General features: G+C 41.5%; 1 protein-coding gene across 3 annotated transcripts in view; it reads right to left on the reverse strand.

Moving 5' to 3' along the window:
- LOC137249345 (cytochrome P450 4g15-like) overlaps positions 1 to 8,895 on the reverse strand; it is a 34,776-nt gene extending 25,881 nt beyond the window's left edge. For all 3 annotated transcript variants that reach the window (XM_067780725.1, XM_067780723.1, XM_067780724.1), the window contains exon 1: positions 8,845 to 8,895. In XM_067780725.1, the coding sequence (XP_067636826.1) occupies positions 8,845 to 8,875 (31 nt within the window). In that variant the 5' untranslated portion in view covers positions 8,876 to 8,895. The remainder of the gene's footprint in view (positions 1 to 8,844) is intronic.
- Between the last annotated feature and the right edge of the window lie 16,819 nt (positions 8,896 to 25,714).

Consider the following 25,714-nt stretch of genomic DNA (forward strand, 5'->3'; position numbering starts at 1 on the left):
GTTGATTCTGGATAGGTAAGAGTTTAACCTGTTACAGTATCCAGATCGAAGTTGAGCTAGAGTGACTCGCGTTTCCCTGGCGAGTGTGCTTTCCTCTTCTGCAAGTTTTGGGTATTGTTCTTTGAGTACTGGATTAATCGGGCAATTCTTGGAATAAAGGTCCGACGCCTGTTTGTGGAGTTCGCTGAGGACCTGCTTATGTTTTTTGGCTTCATACGGCTGAGTTCTCAGGTGCCGTATTTCCTCATAGTTCTTACGGAGATGACTCCTTAACCCCTGGGCCGTGTTGGCTCATCAATCAGATGTCTGTTGGGATGCCCAGGTTTCTGGGTATTCAACAGGAACTGTTTGGTTAGCATCACATTTCTCTCCCTGATGGGGAGTATTCTCGCCTCATTATGTAGATGGTGTTCTGGGGACATAAGAAGACAACCCGTGGCGGTTCTGAGAGCAGTATTTTGGCAGGCATGTAGCTCCTTCCACTTTTTATCAATAAGTGGTTTGAGATTTTGACTGGAGTATTATAAGGAATACGCCATACCCCATCCTTACAGAATTAAGGCCTGGCTTTAAGCCTTTTGCAAATATGAAACAAGTCTTATATAGGGTTCAAATTTTTTGCTGGGGTTTCTCTAGCGCTACCAGCAGGGTTGCCGTTTGGATGCATTTGGGACACCGGTGTCCCATGTGGGTTAAAAATACGGTCATATTGTACATGTATCACTTAACTTATGTAAACTTAATACCACAATTCAACTGTACAAATAAGGAAACGATCAATTAAGTACAATTAAAGTATTCGTTGAATAAGAATAACAAAATATTTTACCAAATACGCACTAATTTCATTTTTCTAGAATAAACATAATAACCTTGAATTTGTTATTTTGGTAGATCAAAAGCTGATTTAGGATTTGTATTACGTTTGACGCATTAACCATAAAAAATAAAAAAATAAATAATTAGTGCTTGGCGCTATTTATCCCCGAGAAGATTCGGGCCGAACTTCTCTTCGAATTTGCGTCTTACTCCCTTTTAATTTTCCCTGCTAATTTGCAGACAGAACCTACATGTTTTATGCCGATTCCAAACGGAAGCTGGTGCAAGTAAAGCTGTAGTTAACCACCGACGTGTGTAACGTACGTTACGCATGCCGTACGAAATTTATGCCCGTAGTGGCAACGAAAAAAATGTTGCCATCGACCTGTTTGAATGCATGTATATGGAACCATCAATTTTTTCTATTTTAATTTCTGACGTTGTAAAAGGCTGCAATTAATATTAACCAGGTATAAATAGACTAAAAAAATTATAATCTGCACTTTTACATAATTATTTCGAATTATTTCCACAATTTTTCAAACTTTAATTAGGTGTTTTTGCATAAAACTGCAAACGGCCAAAAATTAGCGCACAAACGTTTACTAGGCAACTCTGTCTAGTGAAGGGCGATCAGCTGACACATTCTTACGGAAAAAATCAAAATTGTTTTGATTTCTACGCTCCGGGATATAGTACTAAAAAAACCAGTAAGCTGACATTTTAACAACAGTTTGGAACTACCGAAATAGTTCCAGTTAAACACCTACTTCCAAGGTGTAAATATGTACATACATATCTAGTTCGGAACTATAGAAGAGTTAATGCAACTAAAACAAACTAGGACATCGCCATGTTAAATTCGCCAGTTGGAAGCATGTTAATAATTACACTTGTAAAGTCTGAAAGCACCCGTAGTCAAAACAAATTTCAAATTCTTCTTCTTATGCATTGCTTGAAACAAAGTTGAGAGTCGGCTACTTTTGGCAATGTCAGATGGCGCTGGTGATGCGCTACTTGTCGCTCTCTATGCATATACATGCAATCTGCTCATCTGTCAGAGCACGATGCTGCATCAAAAATCGTATGTGATGGGGATTTTAGTGGAATAGTTAGTGCACTGCGCCCAAGTATGTTCCCAACAACCCAGAAAATATTACACATTGTTTCTTACACGTGTTAAATTCGAAAAGATTAGTCGAACACTTATTGTAAGCACGCTTCCCTGTTCCTTCTGCTGGGCATGTATGCCAGCTTTCGTATTTTCATGCTTTCTAACGCACCTTCTGTCATATTGACAATCAGAACTACGTCGAATATTCATTAGCCCTCATATATCGCGGCAATATCATATAGAAAATCGGTTAACACTTTACAATGAGTATTTGAATACCAGAAAATTTTAATAAGATTTTGCCTTAAATCCAATAACAGAAATATTTCTAAGCATGAATTGATATACAACTAACGTATCCTTATAAAAAATAAGTAAGGACTGGACTGTCTGTCTTCGGCTGTGCCGAAGACTTCATACCTTTCATGAATGGGGCTGAATAATAACCTTATCCCATTCGAAATATCCAAATAATCGGCTGTATAAGATAGGAAAGATATAGTGAACAGATGTACATACCTAAGCGATTTTTTAGCGGGTCAGTTTACGTCTCCTGTGACTGTAGGCGATGGGAGGATTGCCGCACCAGCACCACCACAATCCAAGGTGTTGAGGTACCCGTGCCGATGGATGAATGGTCAGCGGGTGGGTTAATACAATTGCTGATCTCGAACATTTCCCTCTTACGCCAGGGCAAAGTGGTCGGTTGTATAAGAGGAAAAAAGTCAAGGACAGATTAGGCGTAACAGGTACCAGCGAGCGCTGTATACTCTACGGAGAATACAAAATGGCGAGATCGCAAGCGGTTCTGTTGACGTCGCATCTCTCACATCGGTTGTGGAGAAGTACGAACGCTTCCAAAGGGAGCATCCGACTCCTCAACAACCTAGACAAACAAGCTCGGCTGGGGACGTTTCTCAAAAGAGAAACAGATCCGGCCATGAAAATAGCAGGGAGGGTGTTTCAAAAAGCCCAAAGGGGCGGACACGGGACAGACTTCCAGGAGACACTTCAGTGAAGTCGCCAGAGACCACCTGTAAGTGGCCATAGTGGATGCTGACAGTCGATCGCCAGCAACAATTCAGCAGAACTGGGTGGAGATCGAGGTCGGGCTGTCGAAACTTGGCATGCGGCACCTTCGCGACGACCCGACTGGACCGCTCCCAGTCTTTGAATCCTCCGAGACCCTGAGAGGATACAGGATAATCAGGTACGCGGACCAGGTCTCGTTGGAATTTCTGACAAGGTGTGTAACACAAATTAGCGGAGAGGTAAACAATCTGCAGCTAAGGCTAATACCTGCCTCAGAGGTTCCGAAAAGACCTCGTGCGCGCATTTGGCTTCCCCCCCTGGAGGACTCGGAAGAGGAGTTGCTGCACTGCATCAAGCTTTACAACAGCAACATTCCGGCCATAGCAGATTGGCAGCTAATAAAAGAGGAAACGCCGTCGAAAACCAGCAAACCAATCCTGGTGGCCATTTGCGAGGAGTCCCTAGAGGCTCTGGCCAAGGCGGACTACAAAATCGCCTTTGCTTTTCGCATGGCCAAGATGAACAACAGCGGCCACAAGCCCACTTTTATATTCCCTAGTTCAGACAGGTTTCAGGGCTGGGATGAAGTCCTAGATCTAATTTTGACAACCGACGATGAACCGGCGCTAGTGGAAAACTGGAGAGTCTCAGACAAAGCCTCTCTCTCGGACCACCGCTGGGTCTTCTTCGACATCAAATTTGGATCTGGCCAACTGACTCTGACTCACCGCTACAGAAACCCAAGAAGAACAAAGTGGGATAAATTTGTAAGGCTTAGAAATAACCGAACCTAAAATAAACTGACCGCAAAAGCTCGATGAGCTAGTCGGCAAGGTAGAACTCGCGTTAAATACCTCTTACAACAAGTGCACTCCAGTATTAGTATTCGTAAGAAGAAGTTCCCACCCTGGCGGAGCGGGGACCTTAGGAAACTTAGAACGAGAGTAGGGAAGGCATTTAATGAGTGCCTCATAACCAAAGAGTGGCAGCCATATAGGGAGGCGCTCAAAGCATACAAAAAAGCTATAAGGGTAGCGAACGCTGTGTCCTGGCAATCCTTCTGCTCCTCAATAGAAAACACTCGTGAGTCATACAGACTGAGTAAAATTCTGTCCAAAGAACACCACAACAATCACTTCGTAAGAAGTGAGGCAGGCCTATGGACAAACTCAGCAGAGGACTCCCTGGGCACACTCATCAATACTCACTTCCCTGGATGCGATCTAGCACCAGTAAAAGAATCTCTCTGCAGGGACTCTCAGCCCTCAGAAAGCTTATTGGACAGGATAATAGACAGCGAAAAGATCAGGTTTGCCATAAATGGCTTCTCTCCATTCAAATCGCCCGGTCTGGATGGCATTATCCCGGCCCTGACCTATATCGCACAAAGCTGGAGAAAAACAAAATTTATATTTTTGCCAGAAGCGGGCAGACGCACACGAAAATGCCAAAGACTACAGGGCAATGAGTTGACAACCACATTTGTGGATGGACTCAATCAATGCTGGAAAACAGAACCATACAAGCGGATATGGGCTCAGTGACAATGACCCGTAAAGTGGGTAGAGGTACACCCCAGGGCGGGGCCCTCTCGCCACTGCTCTGGGTCATTGCACTGAACGAGATACTACTCGAACTCGACAAGAATGATGTTAGGGCAGTAGCATACGCAAACGACGTGGTCATTGCAGTCTCGGGGCTTTTCCCTCCACGCTAAGCGACATCCTTCAGGGTACGCTAAGCATGCTACACACCTGGGCGGCATCGTGCGGCCTCAACATCAACTCTAGCAAAACAGAACTGATACTGTTCAGTAACAGAACGAAAATACCAACATTTCGACTGCCCTAACTAGATGGTATGGAACTCTCGCTCTCAACTAGAGTTAAGTATCACGACGTCGTAATAGAAAACAAGTTAAATTGGAAAACCAATATCGAAAAAAGAGTAGAGAAGGCGTATATCGCATACTACTCGTGCATGAGAATAGTCAGCAGAAATTGGGGGCTAAAGCCAAAACTCATGATGTGGCTCTATACGATGGTCATAAGGCCCATCCTGGCGTACGGAGCCATAGCATGGTGGCCTGCCCTGAACAAGCAATACAACACTAAAAAACTAGACAAAATACAAAGGGCAGCATGCGCAGGGGTAACAGGTGCACTTCGATCGTGCTCCACGGGCGCACTAAATGTTATACTTAACCTCCTGCCATTGGCCCTCCACATCAGATATACAGCGATCAGCACAGCCATCAGGCTAAGGGAGTCTAGATGCTGGATAGAAAAACGATATGGCCACACTGACATCCTAACAAGGCTCGCCCATGTGGATTCGACAACAGATTACCTCTCAAAAACACTGATCTTCGACAGAAATTACAAGGTGCAGAAGGTCTAGAACGGATTGGTCGGCCGACAAAGTTGGAAGTTGACTCTACACTGACGGATCCAAAATGGACTGTGGCGTCGGCGCAGGTGTCTTCTCCAACCAACTAAATGTCGCAATCCCCATCCGCCTTCCAAACACAGCTAGCATCTTCCAAGCAGAGCTGCAAGGAATAGAGAGGGCCTGCATCTTCCTGCTGTTCACATCCTCAAAAGCCGTCGATAACTGTAAGAGGGTGCTACATGAAGCAGCTAACCAGGCAGCTATCACATTCAGCTGGGTACCCGGCTACAGGAACACAAAAAAGCGGAAGAAATAGCAAGGGCAGGAGCGTCGTTAGACATCACGGAAGCAGTCGCGGTGCATCGACCACTCAAATTAATTAAAAGAGACATGCTCACTTATCTTAGGAAAATAGCAATCCGTGATTGGTACTCTACGGACACCTGTAGAATCACCAAACTAATCTGGCCAGAGTACAACCAGAAAAGAACCGATGATCTACTAAATAGGTCTAGGCAGGAAATACACAGAATCACGGCCACTATTACAGGGCACTGGCCGTTTTGCCCGCACGCGAGTAGAATGGGTATCCCCTACAATGAGAGGTGTAGGGTTTGTAGACAGAAGATGCCGAGGAATCGGTTAGTCACTTCCGTTGCGAGTGCCCAGCCCTCGTGAACTTTCGGTCCCGAACTCTAGGAAACTATGTGTTTCCCGACTTAAGGGCGGTGTCAAACTGCAGCATTAAGGACATCAGTAGGTTTATTGTTTTACCAAGTGGTTTGAGCAAAGCAATACGCAAGATACATCAGCCAACATATAATTGGTTCCAGGGAAAAGTGCATCAAAATGGCACCTAGAGCGCTACTTGGGCCCGGCTCCATAGCCGGGCAGAACAGCAACCAACCTGCAACAGCATAAACGGCTACCTCCCTGATCTCTCCAGTTTTTTCGAAATCTAGCATTATCACCGACTAAATCCTCCGCGACCTTATTTACAACATGGACGTCCCAAATCTCGACCATTTTGAACATCCACGTCGATGGCACTACGCTACCGACAGTCCTACACAACAAAATCTTGGGTGTGACGTTTGATCAGGATCTACATTTTGGTGAGCACGCAGCCAATTGTACTGAAAATCCAGAGCCGTAATAAAATCCTCAAATCCCTTGCTGGCAGTATTTGGGGAAAAGACAAAGAAACGCTCATTACCAATTATTACTCAACTTCGTTCTGGATACTGAAACAGGTCTAACTCTTACATATCCAAAATCAACCCCGACATACAAAATGTATGCCCGCTTGCAATGTGTCCCCACATGACACCAACCATCTCTTTAATTGTAATGTGGAACCAACGCCTCTAACACCCCTTTCGAGGATATTGATGACAATTTGTGATCGGTCGCGGCTATTAGGTGGGGCGAAACATTGCTACAACAACAACAACAGCAGCAACCAACCAACCAACCATTGTCATGATACTTCTTCTGAGCCAGTAACTTCGGCGGAATTGAAGTATAGCATGAACACTAAAACTATAATCTCATTGGTCCACCGTCACTTGAGGTAAAATAATTAATTGGTCCCTGACTAAAAGAAAACCAGATTCTTACCACGAAAAAAAACTTCCCCCCACTAAGCTGGTTCTGCATGAAAAGAAACTGGTTTCATAACACCTGGCGACGAGTCACATTCTATGGTTAGTGCGAAATAAATACATATATTCAATTAAGATTTGTAATGCGCAGTTAAGCCCAAAAGTACAAAAATATGGACATCACAACTGTGTTCACATTACTGTGCTCGATTAGACCCCCAATTCTTGATGAAAAGCCGTCTTTAATGCGGCCAATGTATTATTAACAAGCAACTCCAGTGGCGCAGTGAGAGGGGGACATCTTGCCCCGGGCGCTACTCACTCGGGGGCGCTAAATGGTCCGCAAAGCAGAGCTTCCTGGATAATTTGTATTTTTATTATAACTGATTTGTGGAAAAAAATTTGTCTACACTAAAAATTGCATGCATATATCCAGAACACTTGCGACAGGTTGTGGAATAATTGAAAGCATATATCTTTTTTTCTCACGTTCAACGTTACGATGCTTTAACAAAAACTTTCAAACGAGCGGTTAGCGTTATCGTCGATGGGCTAGAGAATGTAGTATAACACTTCGAACAATTAGCAGAGTACACTAACACCACAAGTAACATCAGTAGCGAGCTGCAGTTCTGTTGCAAAATATACTATATTTTAGTTTCACAACATTAGTTAATTTCTGGTACGATATCTTAAGTAGGATTGATCGTGTGCAGCTCAGATTACAAGATCCAGGGATGAATTTTAAAGAAGCGTTTTAAGATCATGTTAAACCCTTAGCGACTGAACTATGCGAAATTCCAGACACTCTCTGTGAAGAAGCAATAGGAAAAGCGAAGCCTATTGTAAAACTTGTAAGAAGGCGCTGCAAAACTCTCGGAGAATCGGCTAGAGTCTTTCGGCAGAATGCGAAATTTCTCGCGTTATGAAAAGTGTTCTCGATCGTCTCCAACAAGAAATACGTACAAGATTTACACGAGTAAATGACCTGAATTTTGGATTTGGATTTCTCTTAGACGTTGGTAATCAATTAAAAAAGGATATTAACGACTTGGAAAGAAATTGTAAGAACTTTGGTGAATTGTATAATACAGATTTCGATGGAACAGAATTTTTATCGAAATATGTGACAGCAAAATATAACTTTGCAGTAGAAAAGAAATTGAACCTAAAACTCCAAAAAAAATATTTTGCACAGGGCGCAAGAAAACCTCACTACGCCACTGAGCCACTCCCATGGTTTGTATTGCGTACCACATCATTACATACCGATAATCCTTCACAGTTACCTTAAAGCAGTTGGGACTCAATATTTCTGTGTTTTTGGGACTTAATACGCATCGCGAACCTTTACTGAAAAAATTTTATTTTGCACTCATAAATTAATATAAATCATAGCCAATCGTTCCCTACCCAATGTATGTTTCGTAATACCAGCTAGCGTGCTGGGTCGCTTTTTTGTGGTGAGAAGCGGGTTTTTTTAGCCATGGGCCATCAAATTACTTTTCCTCAATAGACGCCGCACCCTTGCAATTCTAATTTTCACGTTTATACTATCCGTCAGCTCCGTGATAATTTCTGTGGCAGTTTTAAATGTGTTCAGAAGAACTATCTTGATAATATCCCTATCATCGCGAGGCCTTTCATGGTCATCCGCTTCCAGAACGAGGGGATAAAGTCAGCGATTCTATATATTTCACCCATAATCTCCTTATTTTTATTTCGGGTGATTTGCGGTTTGTAGACAATGGTATGATCGATCATTCCATGGAAATGGTAAACTACAATCGCGGGACCAATTTCAGTAGAGCTCGCAATTTTGTTCGCATTAGTACGCGCACACCATCTCAACAAAAATTCTTAAAGTTTTCTTTGTAAACTTACCCAATAAAATCTCCACGGTAGCTTCACTCATATAATCATGACAATCAAATGTTTTACCACCTTCAGATCGCAATTTATGTACAACATTTCGCGAGTTCTCATTAAATAGATCAATGAAGCTTTTCAAAACATTCAAATGAAATGTTGGAGCTATTGGTTTCCGATGAGCTCGTCATTTTGCACCTAAGATGTTAAATGGAAAAATAAACATTAAAAATTTGGGGTATTTTTTAAAATTAATAGAGTAAAAATAGAGAAAGTACCAACAATATACACTTATACGGGTCGTTCCGTGTCAACTTATCACCTTTATTCGAATTTTCTTGCGAATTTTTTCCATTTTTGTAATCTTTTCTCTGTTTTATTAACCTTCTTAAAATAATGGACTCCTAAGTGAAAATCAATCTGGTTACAGAGCATTCCATAGTTGCAATACCGCCTCGCTTAAAATTATTGAAGACCGAGGTGATTTAACCGTTCTGGCGCTTTTAGATTTTTCCAAAGCTTTTGATACAGTGGATCATTCTATTCTTTTAATAAAACTAAGTAAATACTTCGGTTTCTCATGTAGTGCTGTGAGGTTGCTAGAAAATTATCTACGTGATCGTTGGCAGAAAGTAGTAGTCGGCAACAGTTGCTCGGAAATGAAGCGTCTTGATTCGGGGGTGCCACAAGGATCAATACTTGGTCCGATCTTATTTACGATGTTTATTAATGATATGACTTATTGCTGCAGGAGTGTATCGAAACACTTATAAGCTGATGACGCTCAGGTATATTTATCCTGCCCCATTGGTTTATCATAGAACTTAGTGTTCAGGATGAATGAAGACCTTGAAAGTCTCTCTTCCTGGGCAAATGATAACAAACTAAATCTTAACGCGTCCAAGACAAAGGCCATGTTTTACCTATTCCTGGCAATTGGTTGAAGCATTGCCATCACTTTCCTTTCAAGGCACGTCAATCAGTTATGAGCCTGTTGTTACTAGCCTTGGGTTTAAATTAAATTCTTATCTTGGGTGCAAGGACCATATAAACTACATTTTGAGCAAAATATACTTTGCATTAAGAAAGTTGTGGTACACTGCGGACTTTGTGCCAATCAATGTTAAATTAAAGCTGGTGAAAACTCTTATAGTTCCACTGATATCATTTGGGGCGACCGTATTCAGCAATATTGATTGTGAGTCACAGAAAAAGTTGCAACTTGCTTTAAATAACTGTGCTAGATATTTTTTTTCCAAACGCAAATTTGACCATAAATCGGAGTTCTCCATCAAAATCCTTAATTGCAGCCTTGTAAATTTGTTAAATTACCGCAATTTAGTCTTCCTAAATGAACTAATTCATAGAAGGCAGCCTGATTATCTTTTTAGAAATCTAAGTTTCTCTCGATCAGACAGAACTTGCAATCTTATTGTTCCATGGTATAGATATCTCACATCATCCAGAACATTCTTTGTTAGTGCTATAAAACTTTGGAACTCATTACCAAATAAAATTACAAATGAACGCAATAGTAGACGCTTTAAATTGGTATTATTTGAATATTTGTAATAGCAGGAAAAAAGTACATAACTGTCCCCCACAATTTCATTTTATTAATATTGTAGAACTGAATTATCTATATAGTCAATATATGCACACAGTACATAAATACATGTTTAGTATGATTTATATAATGTTTCTTCTCCTTCCTTTTGCTGTCATAGCTCACTTTAAAAAAAAAAAATACTTGTATAGTTAAGTAATTTATTATTATTATTATTATTTTGTAATCGTATTTTAACATAAATATACTTACTATTTTTATTTCCAAATGTTGATGTACTTTACTTGTACAAATTATTAAATAAATTGGATTAAATTGAATTGAATAAATGTGTGATATTAAAATTTTTGTATGGCCAAACAGACCAGAACTGCTGCAGGGCTTTGGATGAAATTTGAGACATAGATAGCTTAGAATCAGGGCGTTACACTGATATGTGTACAATTATTATGCATTATTTTTTTAATTACTTCATCTTAGCCAATGATATCTAGTGCATCAAACATATAGATCGAGGTCTAATGAGTTTTGGAAACGTTAGTAATGCAGCAAAAATGGCTTAATATGTATATTTGGGCCAGACCAATAACTTTTATTATATATGTCATACAGATCTGCATCTATCTAGGCAATTTTGGTAAATAAAGCGTTTCCACTTACGCTAGCTAAAGACATAGAAGCATCTTTACCGCTTTTGTTTTTACCACTTTTGACTTTATCTCGGGCAAAACAGAAAACTGTGAGTAGGTAACCGCCGTCATTACAAGCTTCAGTATCGGCATACCTCCGATAAATGAATGGACGGCATACCGGGAAGTGGGGGATGAACTTTGTCAGGAATGGATGGAAAAGTGGGGGACATTCTGTCACGTTCTCGATAAAAGCCACATATTCAAATTACGCTGCTGCTCTTCACTGTGACTTTTTACTATTTTAATATGGCAAAATTGAAAATTAAAAATATTCAAATTCTCCTAAATCTTTATTTTTTAGTATGCTATGTAAAAGTGTTCAAATCCGATCCCTGATAGGCTCGAATTATTTTACGATAAATATTTGTCTCTCCGATCTCTTAGCTAGAATAGGCACCTGTGAGCTGAACGTGACAGACAGGTAAAGGCTTTAGAGCTGAGCACTTTTGGTCAGCTCCTGGAAAGATGGGCATTGACTAAGCTGTGAAAAATGCTGGTCAGATGCTTCACCTGCATGTTCTAGATATTTTTCTGCCCATATAACGACGGTACCCGCTCAGCTGATCTAATTGGGCTCACTAAAGTACTTTCAATAGAAATCCGCGTGATACAACTTAGTTATCACCTTTTGCTGACACTATATAAAGAATTGATAGCGAAGTACACCTTTTGCTCAAACGGAATAAAGACAGGCGAGCTTGGTTCAGATATGCGGAGTTCTCAGATCGCCGATAAAGCCGTGACTAAGACTAGGTGAAGGGGGGATTTAAGGGATTTTTTGAGGAAAATTGTGAAACCCATCACAACTAGGCGAATATTGTTGCAAATTAAAAAGTGTGCGTACCTTTATGAGTATTTTAAAAAGGAGTGGGCCTTAGTTCTATATGTGGACGCCTTTTCGAGATACCACCATAAACGTGGGCCAGGGGTGACTCTAGAATGTGTTTGTACGATATGGGTATCAAATTAAAGGTATTAATGAGGGTTTTAAAAGGGATGTGACGGCGTTTTCGAGATATCGACCAAAATGTGGACCAGGGTGGTCCAGAACATCATCTGTCGGGTACCGCTAATTTATTTATATATGTAATACCACGAACAGTATTCCTTCCAAGATTCCAAGGGCTTTTGATTTCGCCCTGCAGAACTTTTTCATTTTCTTCTACTTAATATGGTAGGTGTCACACCCAATTTACCAAATTTTTTTCTAAAGTTATATTTTGCGTCAATATACCAATACAATTACCATGTTTCATCCCTTTTTTCGTATTTTGTATATAATTATGGCATTTTTTTCATTTTTAACAATTTTCGATATCGAAAAAGTGAGCGTGGTCATAGTCGGATTTCGGCCATTTTTTACACCAATACAAAGTGAGTTCAGATAAGTACGTGAACTGAGTTTAGTAAAGATATATCGATTTTTGCTCAAGTTATTGTGTTAAAGGCCGGGCGGAAGGACAGACGGTCGACTGTGTATAAAAACTGGGCGCGGCTTCAACCGATTTCGCCCTTTTTCACAGAAAACAGTTACCGTCCTAGAATCTAAGCCTCTACCAAATTTCACAAGGATTGGTAAATTTTTGTTCGACTTATGGCATTAAAAGTATTCTAGACAAATTAATGGAAAAAGGGCGGAGCCACACCCATTTTGAAATTTTTTTTTATTTTTGTATTTTGTTGCACCATATCATTACTGGAGTTCAATGTTGACATAATTTACTTATATACTGTAAAGATATTAACTTTTCTTTTAAAATTTGAATTTAAAGCAAAATTTTTTTAAAAAGTGGGCGTGGTGGGTCTCCGATTTTGCTAATTTTTATTAAGCAGATATATAGTAATAAGAGTAACGCTCCTGCCAAATCTCATCATGATATCTTCAACGACTGCCAAATTACAGCTTGCAAAACTTCTAAATTACCTTCTTTTAAAAATGGGCGGTGCCACGCCCATTGTCTAAAATTTTACTATTTTTCTATTCTTTGTCATAAGTTCAACTCACCTACCAAGTTTCATCGCTTAATCCGTATTTGGTAATGAATTCCCGCACTTTTTCGATTTTTCGAAATTTTCGATATCGAAAAAGTGGGCGTGGTTATTGTCCGATATCGCTCATTTTAAATAGCGATCTGAGATGATTTTCCAGGAATACACATACCAAATTTCATCAAGATACCCCAAAATTTACTCAAGTTATCGTGTTAACGGACAGACGGACGGACGGACATGGCTCAATCGAATTTTTTTTCGATACTGATGATTTTGATATATGGAAGTCTATATCTATCTCGATTCCTTTATACCTGTACAACCAACCGTTATCCAATCAAAGTTAATATACTCTGTGAGCTCTGCTCAACTGAGTATAAAAAATTGGGTTCATGTTCCGAACATGCAAGCACGTCAGCAAATATTATAAAATTATTGTTTATAGGTCCATTATAGAACCTCATTTCATATACTGCCCTACGATTTTATTCATGTTAGCCGACTCGAACATTGCAACGCTACAAGTGAAACAAAATAAAGCAATGCGGTTTATTCTTAGAAAACGATACGAAACCCCAATACATTAAATGCTAGAAAGTTTAAATTGGCTGAATGTAAAGTAACTCATTGTTATACTATACTCTAAAATTTATACACAACATGAAACTAGGCAACCTGCCGAAATATTTAAATGACAGAGTAACATATAACAACGAGGTTCACGAGTACCTTACAAGAAACAGAAATAACTTTCGTCTGCCAACTGTTCGATCGGAATTCGACAAGAACAATATATACTACGAGGGATTGAGAAAATACAATGAACTACCACGTGAAATAAAACAATGTCAAAACATTAATAAATTTAAGAAATTATTATATAACTATTTCAAAGCTCTACCATTTAGATAATGATCTCATACATTCGTATACAAGCTTTTTGTTCCACCAAGGCACATCGCGTTGTGTATGTATTGTAACGAATTTACTGGAAATCCTCTTATTTGCAATCTACAAAATAACAGCCACAACTACGTTTATAGCTTCTCATATGAGCGTGAGTAATACTTGCACAAATTATTGCCCTCTCTTGTGAGCACCTCAGATAAGATATATTCATGTGTTTGTGCGTTGCTTCTCTGCTGCTCGTATGGACGTGTGTGTAGACATATTGATTGAATTATTGATGTGCATACAAATCACTGTTTAGCATCGGCTTAGAGATGGCAATACCTCTTAGTGTTGCTAGTATTCGTAACACTGCCCTCCACCTAAGTATGGTCGTCCCGATCAGACAAATCTCTCGATCTAAATGCCGCTAGCATCACCAAATGTACCACTCTTCTACTTCGTGGTTTCCCAATGGTTTGTATGCGGTAGATGGTGTCACTGATATTCACAACTTTGTACAAGCCTTCCCAACTGCACCGAAATTTGGATGGAATACCTTTCCGCCGGTGAGAGTTGTATAACAGTACCAAATCTCCCTGTAAGAAACCTTCCGAAATATTGTTCTCATCGTACCTGCGTTTCATCTTCCTACTCATTATCCTTGATCGTTCCCTCGCACTCTGTTGTTTGGCCAGTGAACTACTTCGTAGAGCTTGCGCTGGACGGATTTGCTTTGCATAATCAGTATCGTTCCAACGCTTCACAACAGTAGTGTGCCCTGGCTTGAAACCACCCTTGCATTCTTTCTGCGAAATTCTTTCCTTCGCTTTAGTGCGTCCGTTAGGGTTTTCAATGTCAGAGTTTCTCACACAGGTACCTTCGGTTTTGATTTGTTTGGCCCATTTGTTCCATCAACCTTTGCTCGATCTATTTTCCTTGACTTTCGTGGTCTCTGTCGAATCTCCTCCACCAGCACTCGCTTACTGCTGAACCCTTTTTCCAAACTGAAGTTAAGTGGCACATCCTGGTTCTCATAACGCATCACCCTTCTCTGCATATCGATCTTGATGTCATGGTCAACCAAGAAGTCCACTCCCAATATGACTTCATCAACGTTCTCCGCCACAACGAATTTGTGGAGAACCATGACCTTCCCAATTAAGACTCCACAGATCACTTCTCCCTGGACTTGGTTATACTCGCCAGTGACCATACGCAACCTTGCTCCAGGTAATGGCTTTACTCTCCTGTTGACCAAGTCAGTTCGAATCAAGGAATGAGATGCGTCCGTATCTACAGTCAGTACACGCTCCTTGCCATCGACATTCCCTCTGACGGTAAGACTGCTCGATTTTCTACCAATTTGCGACACAGATATCACAGGGCATTCAATATCTGAATCTAGCTCTCGATCTCTACATCTTACTCGCTCTTGCTCATCCCCTCCATCTTTGTTATTAAAACCAGTCATGCTGTTGCACCCACTAGGATCAAGGTCGCAATGTCGTGCAATGTGACCAGGCTTCCCGCATTTGAAGCATTTGATAACTCTCTCACTCCGCTTTTGCGATCCTTTCAGCGCCTCCAATATTGCGTCTACCCACTCTGGCCTTTCTACTTCCACACGGCGTGCTTTGAAAACTGACTTACACAGAAGCAACGCTGTTTCCTGAACCAATGCATGTAATACCGTTTCAGCAAATGTCAGCTTTGGGTTTGCGTATTTAGCTCGCTTCGTTTCCACGTCCCGTATGCCATTTATAAAACTGGATTTTTACCCTCTCGGTGTATTCCTCGGGTGCGTCCGCATTTGCGGTCTTTCAACATCCGAGGCAAACTCCTGCAAAGTCTCATTCGCTCTTTGGTGACGGTTTTGCAACTCAATTTGGAATATCCGTTTTCTATGCACGCTTCCATAACGTCTCTCGACAGCGGCCATCAATGCTTCATAGTTGTTCCGCTCTCTTTCGGGAATCGTCTGTAGGATTTCGGCTGCTAGCCCCTTCAATGCTACGAATAGAGCTGCAACTTTATCTTTAGCATTCCAGTTGTTCACTGCTGCGGTCTTCTCAAACTGTAGCTTAAAGACCTGGAGAGGAACAGAACCGTCAAAGGATGGTGTTTTTACCTTTGGATTGCTTGCTGAAACAGCTGCGCGATTTAATTGAAACTCTTGTATACGACCTCTCAAAGCATCCACGTCAGCTTCGATTTTTTCCTCAAACTGCGTTATTTTCTCGTCCATACGCGCTTCGAGTTTTGATGATATATGCGCCTGTTGCGCATCGAGTTGTACTGTTATGCGTGCCTCTTGGTCTTTCAGTTGTGTTTCCATCTTTGATGTTACTCGTGTTTCTTGGGATTCCATCTGTGATGACATATACGTTTTCTGTTCTTCCAGTTGAGTTTCCATCTTGGATGTTATCTATGCCGACATTTCTGACATACGCGTTTCTTGTGCTTCAATCTTAGATGTTATGCGTGTCTCTTGCGATTCCAGTTGGGATGCCATATTTGTGGATATTTGTGATGACATTTCTGTTATGCGTGTTTCCTGGGTTTCAATTTTTGCCGATATCTGTGATAACAAAGCCAATATCGCATTATTCTCGCCGCTTGCGACTGGACTCGGACTTCCGTTCTTCTCTTCAATTTTTGTTGTTGTCTCGTCTCCATCAGGATAAAAGACATACTCGTCCACACCAATTCCTTGCGACTCCATTACCTCTCGTAGCCGTGCTTGAAGTTTGATCTTATTGCCGATTGTATTCAATCCACGGCTCTCCAACTCCTTCTTCAGTTGCTGGATCCTCAACTCACTCAACTGTGCCATGTCCAAGTTGTATTCACAATCTTCGGACAACAATTCCTCCTGACACCATGTGTAACGAATTTACTGGAAATTCTCTTATTTGCAATCTTCTCCTAAGGTTCAATCACTAAACTGTTGAATAAATAACACCACTATTCAATAATGCAAAATGGCCTTTATTCAAGTACTTCAAAATAACACTTCTATTGCTCGACAGATAACGTGCTTAATCGAAACTGAATGATAGCTTAAATGAAACTGATTTTTGCGCCTCTACTGTCGCGGCCTTTTATACTTTTTGATTTCTCGTTGCATACTTCTAGGCTTTTCCATTCCAGAACTTCCTAGTTAGTTATCAGCTACAAAATAACCAGCCACAACTACGTTTATACCTTCTCATATGCGCGTGAGTAATACTTGCACAAATTATTGCCCTCTCTTGTGAGCACCTCAGACAAGATATATGCATGTGTTTGTGCGTTGCTTCTCTGCTGCTCGTATGGACATGTGTGTAGACCAGAAACGATACAATATAGAGACATTGCATAGACGAAAAATCGTGTGAGACAAGCTTCACAAAATTCTAGTAGGTCACATTCACCACTTACCACAGCAGAATTTGTTAAACTACCACTGTCTGTATTTGTTATTTAACAATTATTTGTACACTTTTTATTCATCTAATGTGTTCAGAATTCACATTTTTACTCTCTAAAACTCCAATCAGTGTATTTCTGTGCTTAAATAATGTTAAAAATTGTGTTAAAGTTTTTCGTGTGGTGAAAGTGACCCACTAGAATTTTGTTACGCTCCGCTGCTTTCCACCGAAGTTCGCGCATGCAATATCTTTATATTCCAAAATTTTTGGTGTAGACATAACGATTGAATTATTGATGTGCATACAAATCACTGTTTAGCATAGGCTTAGAGATGGCAATATCCCTTAGTATTACTACTATTCGTAACAGTATCTTTCCTTGGGGGAACTCTCATGCTTTGATGTCTGTGTGGAGCTGTTAAGCTTCCTTCTCAAACTCCTGCACGGTGATTATGGGTCGCTGTAACATGTTTCCAGCTTCTCCAATAATAAAACGGAAAAGCTCCCAGTTCCTTTTTTTGTGATTTCTAAAAGCTGGCATGTGTTCCGGAAAGTTACCAATGTCGAATACAATGTGTTTGTGGTTCCATATTGACTCCTCCCCTGCAACATGCCAGTTAGTGACGGTACTGGCCATATTATGGCTTCACAGAGTAAGATCAACAATTTCCCCTCTAATAGCATTTACAAAGGTAGGTTCATTGCCCCGGTTGATAATACTTAAAACGTTACTACTAATAAACTCAAGGAGGTACTCATCCCTGTTTTTGATGTTCGTCCTGCTCCACGTTGTGTGAAGGGAATTTGCATCACAGCAGAGGAATCATGGTATACCACTCTGCTGACAGTATTTGATGAAGGCTATTGCTTCGATTGTTGGGGTCATTCCTTTTTCCACCGGAAAATAGGCAGAGGCCAAAATTGCCCCTTGTTCGCCTCTTGGGGTTGGAATCTTTGCTCATACTGCTACCAAATCAGCCGTCGTTAACTGTAAAAGTGGAAGAAACATTAGGTTGTTGCTTAAAAGCATCGCAGCTCGTGGTCGAGAACTAGTGGCATAGGTTAACTTACCATCAGTACTGTTCAGGCCCTTTACGGCACCGTGTTGAATCCAGGGCTCCTGGTTGAAAGCTATTCCCAGACCTTCCTCGGCAATTTTTTTAATTAGGACGTCTAAGGCTGCCTTGGTCGGTGAAAATTCACCTGAAGGCATTTCAGACGTCTTGACTTTTGGGCTTTGATAGGGAGGGGAGACACTGGTTACGGTCTTTGCGGCTACGTGTAGCCATCTTCCTCCTTTCCCTATTGCTAAGCGACATTACGGCTTCATCAGCCGTTCGTCCTCGTGCCTTCTTGTTCCCTCTGCTGTCGTTGGGGCTCCCACGAGTTGGTTGCCTGGCTCCCGCTGCCTCGGTTGGCCTTTGTGGGTCAACATAGACACAGAATACCTGGGAGGGTTTTTTTGTGGCTGTCCGATTGACTCCGCGAATCCTGCTGTTCAGTAGGTGAATGCCTACCAGATACCTTCGAGGTCTTCGAACGAGGTCATCGCTAACCGTGTCATCCCCTCAGCCTTATTTTCACTGCCGCTGGTATTTATATTTACCAGGGGCAGGGCTGGCTTGTTTTTGGGCCTTAACCTGACTCTGTGAAACCCGCAGAAAATCAAGTAGTTGCGTTGCTTTATTAGCTCGGCAGACAGCGGATCGACGGCTACTGAACTTCCGCCACCGTGGACTTTCGTATCCAGTTGAGGATTCTCCAGTTCCTGGTATTCAAACCGACGAGATATCGTAGTTTGAGGGGCATTCCTCTTCCTTAAAGTACCCCATGCGACTTGGCATTTCTGCATCAGATACCATCTTCAGCTTGGCACCCTGCCATGGAGTGAGCCTTGGGGCGATAGCCCTTAGCAACTCTGTATCATAGTAAAAAAACATTACGTTGGTCAAATAAATATGTATGTATATGAATTTTTTCTTAGAAATCGAAGTAAACTATCCAATTATAAATCTTTACTCCATTGTTTTCTTAATCACCGGTATATACTTCATGTTTTGTATAACTTTACCTATTCTATTGGGCATGGATTTATAAAAAGGATGCCAATTTTTTATTATGGTGACTAGACAACTTACGCGCCCGCGTCTGCGCGGCTAAAACCAAGGAAGAAAGAACACAAGGACACAACTTAACCCGACGGAATTCAGGAGCAGTGGGAGCATATCTTCAAAGCAAAAAAATGACTACAGGCGAACACGGTACAAAAGACGCTGCCTACAGGGCCACGTTAAAAGCGAGCGCAACAAGAGAAGTGTGTAAATGCTATCGCGAGATGAAAAGGGAAGCGAGGCGCCTTTTCAGACAAAAAAGCAAAGGCAGAAAGGCGTGAGTGCGAGAAAGTTGAGCTGCTAGACAACATAATATCGCCCGATAATTTTACCCAAAAATTCGGCGACAGACGGAAGGTTTTAAGTCCGGGAAAACTCTTGTAAGAACGAAAACGGCGACATTGTACCCGATGCCCAGAGAGTACTTAGATTATGCAACAATTCTCTGCTCTCCTCAATGGAGACGGCGATTTACCGCACAGGGATGACGAACACGGTCCCACAATCGATGATGATGGAATATATGTCACCCACCCGATTATGACGAAGTCAGAATAGCAATAACCAGATTGAAAAACAACAAGGCCGCGGGCGCTGATGGGTTGCCTACGGAGCTATTCAAATACGGCGGCGAGGAGCTGGTAAGGCGAATGCATCAGCTTCTTCGAAAAATATCGGCCGACGGATGCCCGACGATTGGAAAATAAGTTTTTTTTGCCCAGTCCAAGAGAAAGAGGATACTACAAACTGCGCCAACTATCGCGGAATCAGCCTTCTTAATATCGCATTAAGGTCCGGTAAAGTGTATTGTGCGAATGATTTAAGCCCACCATGAATCGGCTGATTGGACCTTATCAGTACGGCTTCAGACCTGGTAAATCTACCTTCGACCAGATTTTTACAAATTGCCAAAGCTTGGAAAAAAAACTGCAAAAAAAAAAATCAACAAAACAAGATAAGTTATTACATAAGCCTTGGTTTATATAAACATAAGTTTATCTTTCAAATAAACCGTATGCCTGATGACATAACTACAGAAGATAAGGAGTATTATAAGGAATACGCCATACCCCATCCTTACATAATTAAGGCCTGATGCTTTAAGCCTTTTGAAAATATGAAATAAGTCTTATATACAGTTCAAATTTTTTGCTGGGTTTCCTCTTTTGGATACATTTGGGACACCGGTGTCCCATGTGGGTTAAAAATACGGTCATATTATTCACGTATCACTTAACTTATGTAAACTTAATACCACAATTCAACTGTACAAACATAGAAACGAGCAATTAAGTACAATTAAATTTTCCGTTGAAAAAGAATAACAAAATATTTTACCAAATACGCACTAATTTCATTTCTCTAGAATAAACATAATAACCTTGAATTTGTTAGTTTGGTAGATCAAAAGCAGATTTAGAATTTGTATTACGCTTGACGCATTACCCATAAAAAATAAAAATAAATAATTAGTGCTTGGTGCGATTTATCTCCGAGAAGATTTAGGCCGTACTTCTCTTGGAATTTGCGTCTTACTCCCTTTTGATATTCCCTACTAATTTTCAGACGGGACCTACATATTTTATGCCGATTCCAAACGGAAGCTGATGCAAATAAGATGCATTTTCACTGAAAAGCTTTTCATAGTAGAAATACGCTTGGAGCTCCGGACCTTCGGTCCGGTATGCGAAGCACGCTCCCACCACACCACGTATGCCCCTTTTTATCAATAAGTGGTTTGACATCTTGGCTGGAGTATTTAGGAATACGACATACCCCATCCTTACAGAATTAAGGCCTGATGCTTTAAGCCTTTTGAAAATATAGTTACGAATGGGTACTGCCATCTCTATACCGATACTAAGCAGTGACGTGAATGCACATCAATAATTTAATCAATTTGTCTACACTTATATACGTACATGCAGCGGAGAAGAGATGCACAAACACATGCAGATATCTTATCTGATATGCTCCTAAAGGTATGCAATTGTGATTGTGGAAGTGCCGTTCACACATGCAAGCGCATGGGGTATGAGAGAAGCTATAAAAATTATACATCTGTAGTTGTAGCTGAGAAATTTATAACTAGTAAGTTCTGGAATTAGAAAATCCTAGAAATATGCAACGAGGAGGTCGGACAGTATAAAATAGCGACAACAGTGGAGGCGAGAGATCAGTTTCATTTAAGCTATCAGTCAGTTTGGTTATTAAGCAGGCTAGTTGCAAAGTATAAGTGTTATTGTGAAGTACTTTAATAAAGACCATTTTTCCATTATTCAATATTGGAGTTATTTATTCAACAGTTTAGTGATTCGAACTTAGCAGAAGGTTGCAAATAAGAGGATTTGCAGTAAATTCGTTACAATATGAAATAAGTCTTATATACGGTTAAAATTTTTTGCTTTGTGGTTAATTCCACAATTCAGCTGTACAAATATAGAAACGCGTAATCAGGTTAGGTTAGGTTAGAATGGCCACGGGTGCGAGCACCAGTGCACTTAGGCCCAAAAAGGTCCCATTGTGATACCACGTGGATCTCTCCTCTAATAAAACCAACAGGTCGATACAGCAAACGTCAGGAATTTCTTAGGATACAATTTAGCCAGATCACAAAGATGATCAAAGAAGAGAGATCTCAGAGATTTCTTCCTCTTGTGTCAAAGCGCGGGACAATCGCACAGAAAATGCTTGACTGTTTCTATATCCTCTTCGTCTTTGCAGCTCCTGCAGTAATCATAATAAGGAGCACCCATCCGTTGTGCATGCTTCCCGATTAATCTGTGGCCGGTTATAAGTCCACCCACCAGCGATATGTCCCCCCTTCCGTGAAGAAGGATACTTCTTGTACGTCTCACGTCTCATTCAGGCCACACGAGCTTAATGTGGTAGCAGGAATCGATATTGCTCCATCTCACACCCGCTTCCTCCACACACCCGCTTCACAAATTCCTTTCAAAGTCGGCTTACAGTTAGCGAGTGGCATGCTCAATCCCTTCCAGGACGACGAAAGCGGAACGGATTGCCCCCTCTTGCAAGTTCATCAGCCATCTCATTGCCCGTATTTCCGAGTGTACAGGCATCCATACCAGACTGAGTGAAGTTTGCGCCACGATCTCGTAAGAGATTTGCAGCACTTCTCTACTGTCATGGGAAGGACCTCTCCGAGCCGTTCGAAACTAAACGAGGTTTCAGATAGGGTGACCCCCTATCGTGCGATTTCTTTAATTTGATGCTGGAGAAAATTATACTAGCTGCAGAACTTAACCGCACTGGAACAATATACTATAAAAGCGTGCAATTACTGGCATATGCTGATGACTTTGATATCATCGGCCTAAACACCAGCGCTGTTAGTTCTGCTTACTCCAAACGGGAAAAAGAAGCGGTAAAGATGGGTTTGATGGTGAATGAGGACAAAGCGAAGTACCTGCAGTCATCCAGCAAAGAGTCAGCGCATACGCGCCTTGGCAACCACGCTACTGTTGGCAGCCATAATTTCGAAATAGTAAAAGACTTCGTTTATTTGGGAACCAGCATCAACACTAGCAACAACATCAGCACTGAAATCCAGCGAAGTATCAATCTTGGCAATAAATGCTACTTTGGAATAGGTAGGCAATTGAAAAGTAAAGTCCTATCTCGGCGAACGAATATCATACTCTTCAAGTCACTTATCGTACCCATCCTGCTATATGGGGCAGAAGCATGGACCATGACAACATCAGATGAAGCGGCTTTGGGAGTGTTCGAGAGAAAAGTTCTTCGAAAGATTTATGGACCTCTACGCGTTGGCGATGGCGAGTCCCGGAGAAGATTTAATAATAAGCTGTACGAGCTATACGCAGACATAAACATAGTCCAGCGAATTAAAACGCAGCGGGTGCGCTGGCTAGGCCATGTTATGCGAATGAAAGATGATGCTCCGGCCAAGAAAGTGTTTCTATCCGAACCCGCCTATGGAAGCACGATTTAAACTCCCTTAGCGTGAGCAATTGGCGCCGGTTGGCGGAGCGAAGGAGCGACTGGCGCGCCTTGTTGGACGGCCATAATCGTTTAGACGGCTAAGCGCCAATTAAGTAAGTAAGTAAGTGAAAGACTCCACCCTTGTTGAGGTGCAAAAACACCGCTACCCACCTTATTGTCCAGTTTGGGGTCGTCGGTATATACCTGCAGCCTATCGCTCAGGTCCGGCGGCTCCTTCAACCAATAATCCCTATCCGGGATAATACTCGTATTTCATATTGAAAAATACAGTCGGAGCGCAATAGTCCGATGAAGGCGAATCCAGATACTTAAGGATAGCTGCATGACCATCCACGTCCACGAGACCACTGCCAGACAGTTTTGGCTGGATTAACCGATAGACCTTTACTCCTGGTCCAGTTCTCCACCAGTCTCAGCTTACTTTGCATTATATCGCATAGTGTCTGCGGAAACTTCCCGCTAACTAACAGCGCAAGGTCATCAGCATATGCGATTACCTTGCTGCAACCGTCCTTCTCAAGAAGAACCAAGGGCTCATTAAGTGTGGCAACCTATATAAATGGAGAAAGTACCCCACCCTGTGGGGTGCCTCTCCGCATGTGTTTGATCACCGTAGAACCTGCCAGGTTAGCATGAACCTTTCTTCGCAACAGTAACTTCTGAACAAGTTTCACTAGCCCCCGATCGGCCCAAGCCGATTAGTGCATCAGTTATCGCGGAGGGCGTAATGATGTTGAAAGCTCCATCAATGTCGAGAAAATGTATCAGTGTGAAGTCCTTGTACACCAAGCATTTCCCGATCTGGGAGACAACTGCATGCGAGGCCATCTGCGCGGATTTCCCTATCATATACGCGTACTGGAATGTCCATAACTTTTCCTACAAGGACTCCCTTAGTGTAGAGTACATTAACCTATCGAGTGTCTTCAGCTGGAAGGATGTCAGACAAATCGGTCTAAAGTCTTTAGGGGTGACGTGACACGTCCTTCCAGCTTTTGGTATAAAGGTAACCCTTGAATCGTTCCAACCCTATGGAATATGGTTAAGAGCACAAACTCCTTTGAAAATGTCATACAACCACAAAGAACACAGCTCAATTGTTTGCTGGAGTTGTGCCGGAGCCAACCCATCCGGCCCTGGTGCTTTGAAGGGCTTGAATCTAACGCCCATTTAATTTTACCCATAGTAATGAACTGCCCCTCATACGGCTCGTCAGTGTGAGCCTTCCTCCAGTTCATTACTTCATCACTAGCGCCCGGAAAGTGAGTACTTAGGAGCAGGCAAAGGGTGCTCTCTACCGAATCCATCCATGCCCCGTCAGATCCTTGCAGGCATCACGGGAGACATTTTGGAGCACCAGAGAGCACCTTTCTGAGCCTATATCCCTCAGACACCGTCCCCATTTCGTTACAAAACTTCCGCCAGGAGATTCTCTTCGACGACCTTAGCAGTTTCTTATAATCCCCTAGAATACATATAATTTATCTACAAATGATAAATGCAAAAATAACTAATATTTGTTTATCATTCAATTTTTTACTATGCCGTGTGTGTGTGGTCAAAAGATTGATCGTGGTCAGCCGAAAGTATGTTGTGCGAAGTGCAATGACCTCTTCCACTTAAAGTGTGTGAACATATCATCGACTGATCTCGAATTTCTTCTCACATCAAACAGACATTTTTTCTGTAAATCTTGTACGGCAGAGCGGCGCGCCTCTATACGTAGCCCGCCACCAAACTCTCTTTCTAGTGCCGTAAACAGTATCGGTAACAATATGAGTGCAAGTAAAAATATAAGTAACCAACAACTACTTTTGCTTGACTTTTCTAAAAATATTGAGGCGTTACGCGCTGAAAATGCTCTCATTCTCACTACAATGAATGCGTTAAAAGACGATAACATTAAACTTTCGCAAAAGCAAGATGCTCTATTTGCCGAAGTTCGCTCTCTAAAATCTTCGATTGTTGATAAAAACTCAGAAATCTCTACTTTATTATTGGAACGAAAGAATGTGCATACGTTGTTGCTGCTTTTGCCAATGGGCAAAAATCAGCACGTGCTGGTTCTTTACAAAAAGAATAAAGAATTGACTGAAAAAACAAAGAAGTCAACCAAAAACAACAAAGACAATAAATCTGATGCGAGTGCAAAATCAATTCCAAAAAAACAAAGCATCCAAGCACTAAAAACAAAGACAATGACATGCTCTCGGGTGCAGAAACAACGCAGCCTGT

Source organism: Eurosta solidaginis, chromosome 4 (genome assembly GCF_040869045.1).
Source record: "Eurosta solidaginis isolate ZX-2024a chromosome 4, ASM4086904v1, whole genome shotgun sequence".
NCBI classification, from domain to species: Eukaryota; Metazoa; Arthropoda; class Insecta; order Diptera; family Tephritidae; genus Eurosta; species Eurosta solidaginis.